Source organism: Sprattus sprattus (genome assembly GCF_963457725.1).
Source record: "Sprattus sprattus genome assembly, chromosome: 16".
NCBI classification, from domain to species: Eukaryota; Metazoa; Chordata; class Actinopteri; order Clupeiformes; family Clupeidae; genus Sprattus; species Sprattus sprattus.
In genome coordinates, this window is record NC_137914.1 from 13,441,769 (window position 1) to 13,455,540 (window position 13,772).

At 38.8% G+C, this 13,772-nt stretch overlaps 1 protein-coding gene and 1 long non-coding RNA gene across 2 annotated transcripts; both read right to left on the bottom strand.

The window, feature by feature from the left end:
* Positions 1-4,226: 4,226 nt before the first annotated feature.
* On the bottom strand, positions 4,227-5,753 carry LOC308377539. Its single transcript, XR_013968949.1, has 3 exons — positions 5,626-5,753; positions 5,094-5,161; positions 4,227-5,000 (listed from the first exon to the last, which is right to left on the bottom strand). It is a non-coding gene; the product is annotated as an uncharacterized lncRNA (long non-coding RNA).
* A 538-nt stretch (positions 5,754-6,291) lies between these two features.
* LOC308377047 (F-box only protein 6-like) lies at positions 6,292-12,297 on the bottom strand. Its single transcript, XM_080853590.1, is given in 9 exon segments — positions 6,292-6,731; positions 6,733-6,878; positions 7,038-7,173; positions 7,267-7,362; positions 7,507-7,621; positions 7,737-7,998; positions 8,453-8,514; positions 11,066-11,168; positions 12,197-12,297. Coding segments are annotated over 7 exon segments (888 nt in total). The 5' UTR covers positions 8,513-8,514; positions 11,066-11,168; positions 12,197-12,297; the 3' UTR covers positions 6,292-6,658.
* Between the last annotated feature and the right edge of the window lie 1,475 nt (positions 12,298-13,772).

Sequence of the window (13,772 nt, forward strand, 5' to 3'; positions counted from 1 at the left end):
GCAGTGATTTTAATTTATCATGGCCTAATAAAGTAAGCAATTCATTCCGTTTCTCTATGTGCCAATACTAAGATTGCTTAAAACAAGTCATATTGAAAATGTTAAGATATGAAGTTTCATCAAGGGACAGAAGAAAGCTGCATTAAGTTGACATGTAGCAGGTAACATGTTGCCTAGTAACTCTTGGGATACTAGATGGGCAAAGTAACATTGGAAACACTATACATCAGAAAGAATATATGATGGTGTAAAGTGACCTGAAGAGGCATGATGAGGCACTTGTGGATTTCTGAAATTGAAATATAACTATATTATATAATATTCCACCACATTTTCATCAGTAGCCTAATATTAAAAGAACGTTTGTTGAATCAATAGACTACATTCAAACTCCTTGACCCACCCAGCAAAAGGATACATACTTGTATTGCAGTTGTTTTTTGCTGGTTTGTGCTGTAACAATTGTTGGTGCTGATGACAGTTATGGTGACTTCTCTATATACCGACATATTTAGATTTTTCTGCCTGTGAAAGATGTTGCCTAAACAAAAGTTACTTGCCTGACATAGAAACACTGAGACTGAAATGTCATTGGCTGTTGGGCTTGAAAATCAACATTTTGCCAGAATCACAGACTACAATCAGTGTTTTTTTTTTAACATTTTCTAAGTAGCGGCAGTCCAGTTTTATCTAGTTGTGGTGATTCAATCAATATAGGTAACTCTTGTACCCTCACTGACCTTTCGAAAGTAGACAAGAGCTTGTGTCACTTGTATTTTGCTCCTTTAAAGCAACACTATGAAGGAATTTGCCACTTTACAAAGTGTGATATTGACAGATTCCCTAGATTTTAGAAGGTTCTTTTTGATAGTACATGGTCATGTGAAATACCCATAAGCACCCCTTTTGTTCCAACCAGCCCTCCAAGCTATACAGGACTGCTGTGGCCTGGGATAGAAATGAAATGCTTTCAAAGCATTGCTAAAAGACACCAGTAAGCATGCTAGCTGTTAATGTAATGTTAATGTTAGCAAGATTTTTGCATGCCTTTTAGGTAGTTAGCTTGCTAGTTGTTTTGTCTGTCCTTGTCATGATATAACTGGCCACTTAACATTTGAGGTTCAAGATGTTGATGATTTCGATAAGTTTAAAGCTTTACACATAGTTCAAGGCCATTAAAAAGCATCTGTTGATGTTTCTCATGGAAGCTATCTCACATATAGTTTTGTGTCCTCTTTATTTATTATTAATTGAATAATATATAAAGGATGTTTATATATTTTTTTTTACTGTGAAGGGAATATACACTTACAGTACTGTGCAAAAGTTTTAGGCAGGTGTGAAAAAATGCTATGAACTAAGAATGCTTTGAAAAATGTAAACAATAAATGTTTATTTTTTTTATCCATTTACATGGTAAGACTGAGCACAGCAACAAGACACAACGTAGTTATTCTGCATCAGCAGGGTCTCTCCCAGACAAAGATTTCAAAGCAGACAGGGGTTTCAAAATGTGCAGTTCAAGCTCTTTTGAAGAAGACGTTGAGGATCGTAGACGCAGTGGTCAGTAAGGAAACTTAATGCAGCTGATGAAAAACACATCAAGCTTATTTACCTTCGAAATCGGAAGATTTCAAGCAGTGGCATCAGCTCAGAGCTGGCAGAAACCAGTGGTACCCAGGTACAGTCATTTACTGTCCGGGGAAGTCTGGCCAGAAGTGGTCTTCATGGAAGAGTTGCAGCCAAAAAGCTCTACCCCTACAAGGAAACAAGGCCAAGTGACTGAACTAAGCATGAAAACATAGAAACTGGGGTGCAGAAACATGGCAGAAGGTGCTCTGGACTGATGAGTCAAAATTAGAAATATTTGGCTGTAGAGGAAGGCAGTTTGTTCGCCGAAGGGCTGGAGAGAGGTACAATAATGAGAGTCTGCAGGCAACAGTGAAGCATGGTAGAGGTTCCTTTCCAGTTTGGGGCTGCATTTCTGCAAGTGGAGTTGGAGATTTGGTCAGGATGAATGGTGTCCTCAATGCTGAGAAATACAGGCAGATACTAATCCATCATGCAATACCATCAGGGAGGCGTATGATTGGCACCAAATGTATTCTGCAGCAGGAACATAACCCCAAACATACAGCCAATGTCATTAACAACTATCTTCAGCTTAAAGAAGAACAGAAAGTCCTGCAAGTGATGGTATGACCCCCACAGAGCCCTGATCTCTACATCATCGAGTCTGTCTGGGTTTACATGAAGAGACAGAAGAATTTTAGGAAGCCTACATCCACAGAGGATCTGTGGTTAGTTCTCCAAGATGTTTGGAACAATTTACTAGCCGAGTTCCTTCAAAAACTGTGCGCAAGTGTATCTGGAAGAATTGATGCTATTTTGAAGGCAAAGGGTGGTCACACCAAATACTGATTTAATTTAGAATTTACTTCTGTTCCTTCACTGCATTTTGTTAATTTATGAAGAATTGATGAAAATAAACTGTTAAAGGGGCCATATTATGAAAATTCCACCTTTTTAGTGCTTCTACACGTTGATTTGGGTATCTGGCATGTCTACTGACCCAAAAAGTCTGGAAAAAAAACTAATCCCGCGATCTGTTATTGTTCTTGGACGTCAGAAACGACATGCTTGTGTGACTGCCAATGAACTTCCTTATCAAAGTGTCGTCAGTTTGATTTGGGCCCGTCCCCCCATCTCATCCCCCCACCCCCCCTACACTCATTATTATATGATATGAACTTGGACTAGCTTGCTAGCAGCATGAAGCAAATTAATTACTCAAGATGTGCTGTGGTAGGCTGTACAGATCTCTACATCACCTCCCAGCCTCAGAAGACACGAGAGAAATTGATTGAATTCATATTTGAAGGCAATGTCTTGGAATGAACTGCAGACGAGAGAAATGTAAGTATTTAAAAAAAATATTCTGTTACTTGCCCATTCAGTGTGGTGGTTTGCGACGTTAGCATGTTGTAGCCTCAACGCCATTTGCTGCAGCAGTGCACTAGCTAACAATGTTGTCAGTGTGTTGATTTTCTCTGTTGGCTGTATAACTTATTTTTTCAACTGCCAGTTTACATGCAACCCTTTGGGGAAAGAAAAAGGCTGATGCCTTTTTAAAAAGGCTAAGATGGCGGAGTAATTCAAACAGCAATTATCCACCGTGTTTTTTTAGTGGTGGTTAATTGATACAAACGTGAATAAGTGCGGTGTCTTAGTTGTAGCTAGAGCCCTAAGCTTTTCGCTAAACAGTTTGCTAGCTATTAGCACTCTAGCCTGCCCAGGGGAGTTTTGCAGAGAGAAGACACAGCAATTATTCACGATTGTATCAATTGTACATCTAGGTTTCTTTGGTGTCTGTTGTCGCAACCAACAGCACAACATATCCTGGGCATTTTGAACTTTCTGTGGGTTGTGACCATAAGCAGCTTGCTAGCTATTTTAACTGTAGCTGGCTCAGGAGACTAAAATAGCTTCCTGCACCCACAGAAGGCGCCTTATCTTCTCACCCTCCTCCTCCTCCTCAAACGCGTATTCAAGTAGATGCATTTCATTCGCCATAGTATCGATAGCTTGCTAATGATAGTAGATGATAATTAACGGATATTAATGTATGATTCCCGTTGTTAAGGTTACAGAATTTTCGCACTAAATAGGCGCTGAAGGCAGAGCTTTTTTTCTAATTAAAAATAAGTCAGTCGTGAACACAGCCTTAGCCTGTATGATCTATGCTAACGTGTACAGAAGTTAATTTGGATGTCATTTTGCTAAAAGGGCACTTTTGTTTTGCGGTGTGCTTTTATGCAGCTTGTGTATAGCAATCGCTAAGGATTTTTTTTTTTTTTTTTTACAAAGACGGGAGACATACATGTTAAATGGGCATTACCCATTCATGAACTACGTGATTAGCAGCTAAGACTCACCTGCAGTTACCAAACCCATTACCTATTCAATGTACGATTATTTCATAATGATTTATGAGAAAAATGTACGTAGAGCATGCATAGTATGCCAATGTTATTGTACCTACTCTTCTGTGTTGGGAAAATTATATTAGGTTGGTGGAATACAACATTTCTTCAAATGCTTTTAGTTCATGTTGTATGCATGGCAGTGCAAGGATAATGGTCAATGAGATGACATTTCATTTACAGTATGGAGTATTGAGTCCTTTTATTGCATTCAGGAAAAATCATGCATAACATTGCTTCTTTTGTTGTTAAGGAAGAACATCTGAACAGTGTCCAAGGCTACATCATGTGTCATACAGATCCTCCAAAGATGCATATCTGGAGCACCACGCAGGAGGGCACCCAGATTCTCTGTCCCAGAAAGCCCCAAAACCAGCTAACAAAGCTTCTGTACACAAAATACTTGTAACTTCTGAGCAAAGATTACATTGTATTTAGAGAATAAATGGTGATATACACATCTATTGAGTCGTCCTTTGGTAACAGTATGGCTACTGATGGCACAAAGTGTTTTTATTATAAGTGGTATTTCTGTTTGTATTACCCATGTACTAGCCAATACATTTAATAACTATGTTTAAAAAGTCTAAAGAAACAGTTTTGGTATGGAACATGTCAACAGTTGACACATTTGAGATGAGCAGTAAGCAAAGTAAGACCAAGGGAAGATTAAACGATCTTGCCCAGTTATGTTTGTATTGTAAAAAATAACTGATGACTCATGCATAAAAAACAACTTACTGCTATATTCCCCTTAGACATAAGGCCCATAGTCTGCTCTATAGATGTTGAATGCATTCTGTAGTGAAAACACATTCAAGCATTTACATTTCATCATTTAGCAGACGCTTTTATCCATAGCGCCTTACAAGGATGTGACACATTTTACATTTTTCACTGATGGCACACTGCACATCAGGAGCAATAAGGGGTTCACATGTCGTGCTCAAGGACGCTTCGAGAGGGAAGCACACAGGTAGAATGCCCGGATGGTTGGTTGCATAGTCTTCTTGTTACCTTGAATATTGAAAGTGTAAGTATCATTGAATATAAAACAAAAGATGACTGCATAATTCACAAAGATGTCATGTCATTCACAAAGAATTCTACCTGTGGTATCTCCATGCAGCATACATTCTCAGGCTCTAGGCATTTGCTCACAATTGGCACAAATACACCTGTATAGATAAAGAGTTTTAAAAAGTGACAACATTATAGGTAAAGTGTATTTGAATGTTTAGTTACAGTTACAGACATAAGTCGACAAATACAACGAAAACAAGGTTTGAGCGCTAATAAACGGAGGTAAACTCGTTACGTTATGTTCTACACCTGCTTTGTCCATTACTGTTAGATAATATTTTACTTTACAGCTCGAGCTTTACCCGTGTTTTTTGCTTTGCACCACTTATGCTAAGATATCTATCTATCCTGCAAGCCATCTGGTTGATTTAAATGCCTAGAAAAACAGCCTTTTCACAAACAGTAACTTACATAAAACACACTGTATTTATTTCATATTACTCACATGTACAAACTATGTACTAGCAGTGCAATGCTCTCGTCACCGTCAACCTGACCATATGACCTTAGCCAAAGTTAAAACAAAAAATTAAATGTAGATTTGACAAAGTTTACTTACCATTCAGAAACGTTTTGTTGAGCCCTAACTTCTTGAATATGTTCGGGAGCCTCTTGTTCTGCTTCTGGGTCTGACTCTGGCTCAAACAGATACGGTTGTACGATTCTGTCTTCTGCAGTAGCCATCTTTCTATCTGTAGTTAGCTGTTCAAGCTATGCGAGCGCAACTCTTGGAGGAGGGGGAGGAGTGAGCTGGCTCATTAGCATTTAAAGGAACAGGCACTCAATACAGGTCAATCTGTAGGGAGCTGTTTTGACAGGGTGAAAAGGGTGCTGTATAAAATTATTCTTGTGGTATTTTGACCAAAATATGTTACTGGCATTTCATAAAGACCCCAAGGAACCATTTCAACTTGTGGTAAAATGGGCATACGATGGGTCCTTTAACACTTCCATTTTTGAAAGCATTCTTAGTTTACAGCATTTTTTCACAACTGCCTAAAACTTTTGCACAGTACTGTATATCAGAACATTGTCAAGACCTCACTACCAGCACCACAAAAAAAGATGTGACTGAATTTCCATTGTGACTCACAACAGAGTATGGAAGGTATTCTCACTTTCAGGGAAATGATTTTCTCACCATTTATGAAGCATTTTCAATGTTTATTTATTTATTCAGTTTATTTGATACCTTTGTACAAGTAAGACATTTGTGACACTCATAGTAACAATACAAGCTTGTTCAATTTGCCATGGCTTAATAAAGTGATAATATTATTAATATTCTGGATTCATACTATGAACCAGGATTACTAACACGAAACAACAAATAACAGTGTTAACTTGGTTAGCATTAAATTACCACATTATCACTTTGACCAGATTGCGCAAAATGCAAAGTCTTTGGTGGATGGATAGATTGATGGATGGAGTAAGAGTGACAATATTATGTTTTGCATGTTATGGAAATGCATACAATAATATAAGATGAACGGATAGAAAAGAGAGGGAATGAGCAATTGGGAATAACTGAGCAGAAAGAATCACCGGCCTGCTTTTCCACTGTGTTATTCTCGAAAGTGTCTAGTTAGCTAAAGAAGCATGATGAGCGATTTTTTGATTGGGTTCTCTGGAGAACCGTGCTGGACCTCGGGTTGGACTTGTTTTTGTTTCCCCTGCTGGACAGATCTCAACACTGCTGTTTGTGACCCGGATTCCATACCAGCCAGCCCAGAACTGTGTGTCCTTCCCTCCATGAATGAATCGCACATAGCGGACGCCTCTCCCATAGCTCTTAAACACATGAGTAACCTAAAACATCACAGGGAATATTAGTCTTCATCTTTTACATTATTAAGACAAACATGACATTTTACAAATGCATACTCTACAGACAATGTTATGAAATGTAATTCTTAGAAAGACACCTAATGCTTTTGCAACACATGAAACCATGCAGACGTTACTGACCTGATTCCATTTCCCGTCACTCCATTGCTCAAAATACACCTTTTCAGGCCTGAAAGACTTCAGCACTTTCTTTCCTGCACTGAGGAGCTGAACACTGATCTCATACTCACATCCACAATCCCTACGTGGTCCATACCTGTCATAAGCAACAGGCGAAACACAAGTATAGTGTTAGATCTGGCTGAAACTAGAGCTGAACTAAGCAGACATCAATCCATCCATGTCTTACCAATCAGATATCAAAATGTCAGGTTGAAATTCATCCATGAAAGCAGGACTGTAGCCCTCGGCTTGTAGGTCAACCACCTGGCGCTTCATACATGAACTGTAAAGAACAAGTGAATTTTGTTCAGTTACAAAAGACAAAGTAAAAAATAGGATTCTTTTTTACTAGCATGTCCACACTCTACAAAACGCAACTTAACCTAAGTGACATGAATTTTAATTATCAATCAACTATCCAACTTACGTATATGAGGTAGCAAAGTACTTTTTGACAGTTTCATCTGGATGTTCCACAGAGACACCTTCTATTTTCCATTTGTCCCCTCCATTTTCTATGATTTCCCATCCCGCAAAGCCATCTGTGTCAAATGTAAACAGGAAATGATTAGCTGCATCACAACAATGCTGACAGCTGGATTAACATTAAAGCCAAACATGGGCAACTTTAAATGGGTGACCATGTGCTCTCCTCACCCTCAGCTTTGGGATTTTTCAATAAATTGCGTCTCTTTTTGCATAGGAAATAGAACAGTCGCCAGTCACTTGGAATTTTGACTGGGTCACAAGGCCAAAGGCCTTCCCGTCGACACCTCTCCTTCCACAGACACGCACAGTCCACCACATCCCTCCACTCACGACACACCAGTCGACACACACACACCACCTGCTCAGCGGGAAGGTTTTGGAATATCTCCTCTAACACCGCCAGAGGAAGAGTTGGGACATCTACAGAGCCCTGAGGAAGAGAGATGTTAAGGTTAGTATATTTTGTTATTACAGGTGTAATATGTAGTCTAGGTGTTCTTGTAACAACTTCTGCGCATCTTAAAATTGTTTTGTTACGCTTTACACCTTTGTAAACATTATTGGGGACACAGACAGGTCAAATGCTATAACAGCAAGAAACAGGACATACCAACAAACCATTTGGGAATCACAACATAGAATGTAGCTTTAGCATTGTTGGAGTAGTAGGAGCACTTTATATAAAACTCAGATTTTTACAGATGAATAAGGCCTATTGTGTTATTACGTGTGCTCAAGTAGAAAGGAATAAACACAATGACAGAAATGAACTAACTACCAAAATTCCTTTGGTAAGTATTTAAACAGAGGTTAGCTCAGAAGCTGTTAATATTACCAAATACAATTCAAGAAGAGAAAACAATGACGTCTTCTCACATACTTACGTTTTCCCAATCTTCAGTTTTTGAGGCATTTGATATATTGCCCATTTGTCTCCTCTTCATATCTGCATAAAGCAACATTATGTAACAATTTTACCTTAAAATAAACACAGCTTACAATCATTTTGGTTCTACAATAGCCTGTAATACGGAGAATGGTGTCTGTGCCACTGCCACAGCACGCATAGTGCGCCTGGTATTGCACTGTGTAACTTTGGGGTACAGGGCACGAGACCTCTCGCGAGAACTACATAATGCTTTATGGCACCACTTTGTGCAACAACAACTAGGCCCATCTGCTAGCTATAAGAGGAAGCTAGCGGAGTATTCTCTGTATGGACATCATGGCAGAGGCAATGAAGAAACTGAGGAAGACGTTGTCGGAGGAAGTGCAGAAGAGGAAAAGAGAGTAACCGGGCAAGAGACCAAAAAAATAGTCAGTCTCAGACTGGCTGTTACTCGTTGGCGAGAGCTAAAAGTTAGTCTGTTGCCGAGCTGCCCTTCTTTCTTTTGGACTAGTCAGTATTAACTTATAATGTATTGCTCTTACTTGTTTGGCTGTGTTAGGAAAGTTGTCAACTCACTCCATTTTTCAGCCTAAACATCCCTGCCAATGTAATTTATGAAAAAATGCAATAAAGGCTATAACCTTACTGTTGTCATCCTTGCCCAAAGTCATCGACCTCCGTCCGGTCTCCAAATAAATTGTCATGTCAAAAAGTTTGATCAGTCTTCGTCAATCTCAACTCAATAGGCCTTGGAAGTTTGCAACCTTGTAAAACTAACTCACCTTGCTTGTAATAAATTACACTGTCCAATGCATATTGAACATGTCGCAAACAACATATTATTAGATTACGCATAGTCCACATTCAAACACTTAGAAAATAATGTATATCAGCTAAACTAAAATGTTTCATTCTTTTTTGGATATTCTTTGGTTCACCTCCAATGCCACAATGAATACAACTATGCAGGCATACTGTGTTTGTGTAAAATCTTGTGATCTTACTCTATCCCTCTCAGTCTACAATGCTTCTTTGGCTTCTGCCGTTGTCTTTGCCAGTTCCATATCCTTCAGCTTGTCAACAAATACACGTTTAAGCGGCGTTCACACTAGACTTCTTTTTTAAGAAAAAAGCGCAGCCTTCAGCGCCTTTTGAGCGCTTCAGAATTCATGGATATTATGTGACGTCACTGTCTTTTAAGCACCGCCATATTTGTGTCTGATGCAAACACATTCACACATTACAGTCATAACATACGGTCACAACTCACAGAAAGTTCAAAACGCTAGGGGATATGTTGCGCTGTTGAATGTGACAACCTAAATATACAATAGCTAAAGATTTAGGGAATGACTGACCTGTAAAGTGAAACGCAGCACATTGATACAGTCGTAGTAATGGCTGTGTATTATCAAAGCTAGCAAGCTATTTAGCCCTTCACCCAGGAATTTGGCTACAACTCGTTAGCCAATATTGGCACTCTTGCCTGCTCAGAAGAGTTTCTGTACGCTTGAAATCTCCGGTTTATGGGAATGGATTATGTACAAGATACATGTCAATGTCGGGAAAAGAAAGTTGGGGCAGATGCTTTGCAAAAACACAGTTAATCGCTAACGGCTAGTAGCATGCTAACATTAGTTAGGTATCATAGCTCAGACACCTCGCAAATCCTCTTAGACGTATTTTTCAGATACAATAATGTGGTTTGTAAATTGTACACTGTCTATTTCTCGGTAACTTTCTAAAAATCTAAGCAAAAAAAAGTTAAACTAAAAACTTCTAGGTTCAAATACGATGGTCTACTGCGTTTGGTCGGTTAAACTAAGATAGAAGGTTACTAGGGAAGGTACGCGACTACCTACTCTCCTCGTCCTAATAGGTCAGCTGTCAAAAAGGCGCTTGACGTCACCCGGCGCCTTTCTGAAAAGTTGAGAAAATTCAACTCAAAAAGGCGTCGGAGGTTGCGCTTTTTTAGAAGTTTATACTTTTTGCTTTTTCCCATAGAGTTGCATGTAAAAAAGGCGCAGAAGGCGGCGCTTTTTTCTAAAAAAAAAAAGAAGTCTAGTGTGAACGCGGCCTACATTACAGTGTCCATTAGGGGGTCTCGAGGCGTGATTTGTGTTAACGACAGCGAAGTAAAAATGACCCTCACTTCACAATTTCAGGGAGAGCTAAGTAGCAAAAGCTACCAATTCTCGTGTAATTGTTTTTTAACAGGTCATCTGTCAATCATTTCCTATCTTCAGCTAAGTTAGCTAGCTGGCGTTTGGCTACTAAAAGCAGTGAAACTAGCCTACACATAGAGGGACGCTCACAGTCTCAATGAGCAAAAGCCAGAGAAAACTGCGGTATAATAGCACGAACGGAATGATCTGACTTTAGTTTAATCCATAGCAGTAAAACATTTTTAACTTAAATGTTTCAAAAACATTGCACCAATGGTTAGCCTCAGTTTTATTTCTGCTTGAGGTTGGTATAACAATTTCGCAATTGTTCAGATACATATCTCATCATAAAACAAAAACCATAGCCTACCTCCTTTCTTACGGCACTCATGTCATTGCAAAAATAAATAAAGAAACAGAACAACTTTAAGAAGGTGTGTTACCCTTAGAGAAGATCTATCCACGTGTCAGCAATTTGCGATGCATACAATATTTCCGACACACGCTGCTCACATCTTCATGAAGCTGTCCAAGTTGTGATATGAACTATAACAAAGAAATTAAGAAATAAACATTTAATTACCTGTGCCCAACTGCCCATCATTTGCGCACTTCTGTGAGACTATGCCTTCATGCGCATGCCACAAATGAGGTTACCGGTCAAATCTCACGTTCTATCTTTTCAACATTTCACGTATGTGACACTGAATTTCACGAATTTCACCACATCTTATGTTACCCTCCCACAGCATAAAATAATAACTGCAAGTCTAATAGACTGCTGAGCAGTTTAACATACTCGTACAATCAAACATAGTGCTATAGCTTTATTATTCGGGTATTTATCATAATAGTGTATCTAACATTTAGCCACATGGATCTGATACACACTGAGAGTTGAATACGCTAAAAGGTTTACATTGACTTTCAAGAAGGAAGGTTAACCTTTTAAATCGGATGAACGGAGTAAGCGACACCTGAAAAGTTGACAGACTGAGAAAAATGTAAACTACTTAATTATGAGTGGTACACAGATTGTGAAATCTGATTGTTTCAAGGTGCAGAACAAGATTCTAAAATAAAAAGTTGTATCCCTGTGAACGCACTCACTATGTTTTGGGGCTATGGAGGCCTACGCAGTTTTTAACACTTTAGCATATGAAAACCAAGATAACAGTGAAGCTATTTCACCATAAATACGACAGTCAGCCATTGTTGTTTATTTTCCATCACTCACCGTCACGGGTGTTACGACTGTTATTTTGACATGTATTGTACAGTCTTCGGCCGCCACTGCCAAAATGACGAATGTCTTATTTAGGCTGGCGTAACGCTGCTTCAAATAAAGACTAAAACGGGGCATAACATGAAACTACCAGGTAGACATATACGTCACTACCCCAATATAGGCCTAATATGTATCTATCGAATGTTAACTTCGTTAAAGAATAGGGTTGCGTATGTCCCGGAAATGAAAGTAAAATGCGATTTGCGCGATTTGTACACGTCGTTTCATATAAAATATACAATAGGTTTCCAACTTACTGAAAACATAACATCAAGACAAATCTTACCAGTTCTACAAGCTGCAGTTGTGGGTGGGTCAGCACCAAGTGTTAACGAAACGCCGGTGAGCCAAACAGTGCTCCGAAGCCCCAGTCTTGACCTATGGAAACGAAACTTCGTTACCTCACTTACACGTCATGCAGCATTAATAAACAAGGCAAGTATCCGGTTAAAAGAGAAAATGTCGCCCCCCGGTGGTGTCTGCTCAGCGAAAAATAGAGGTCCTGGTATTAGCCAGTTCCTGCCTAGTATCTAATCTTAACCAATCAATGTACTAGAATTACATTGTCAACCCATCGTTTTTTGCGTCAACATTCTAGAATTTGATTGTCCACCGATCGTTTTAGGAGTCAATCCCTCGTCTACACAGAGTCTTCCCAACGCTGAGCAAAATGAATGGAATTCTCCATAGAGACATTTTTAGGAAATTAAAAAGAAATTAAAAAGATAGTGTAATGTTTTCCATGAAATACGCTTTGGGATACACTTGATTGATTCGGGTGATGGTAGCTTTAAGCCACAATTTGCAGTGAGTTCATAAGGAACGTGTGCCTCTCTCAGCTGATTAAAATTCCGATTTGTATTGATTGGATGGCTTAATATTATTGTAAGAAGAGCTGACATAATTGCTACTTTTTGAAATCCCACTTTTTGCATCAATTTTGTATTATAAAATTCAGGCCCTTTGCCAATATTACATGTGTCTTTAAGCATCCATTAGGCCTGATTAATTAGTTAGTTTGGTGGTTGGACATCTTATATTTATGATACATTTGCATTTAAGACCACCCTTAAACACCCTTGATTTCTCTCTATACACTATATTATCAAATAATGTCTGTGCCACAGTTAGCTGTCACTTCACTGCTGACATGGAGACATTTGTGACTATGGAGTCATATCTGGGAGTTACCTGCCATTATACAAATAAATAGCTATCAGTAGGGAAGCGTGAAACATTTAAAGGCACCCAGTGCAACTTTCGAGGCTTAAAAATAATCATTCAATTTCTAGTCTTTTTTACATGTAGTAAGTTTCAATAACTCCATACCATTACATATCGACATTCAAGGAGCAAAGATGAGACGTCGTTGTGTGGTGAGAACTGATAGAAAATCGATAACAACAACAATCGCCGCCATTTTCTTTATTTTTTGTTACCTACAATAAATAAAGCAGTCAATGGAAAAATAGCCTCTCCCCACCGGCGATTGTTGTTGTTTACGATTTTCTATCAGTTCTCACCACACAACGACGTCTCATCTTTGCTCCTTGAATGTCGATAGCCTATGTAATGGTATGGAGTTATTGAAACTTACTACGTGTAAAAAAGACTGGAAATGTAATGTTTATTTTTCATTGAATGTTTACATAAAGTTGCACTGGGTGCCTTTAAAAGAGTCCCAACACATAATGTTTTCATACTCGACGTTAAGCATTACGGTGCTTAACTTAAGCAGCAGTGATAAAAACGGTGTGTTTAATCACTTCGCACCACGATAATTACGTGTTTAGTGTCAGGTTTAGGTGTCGATTTCATTGTCCAAATCACCACTTACTATAAAATAAAGAAATGGGTTTCAA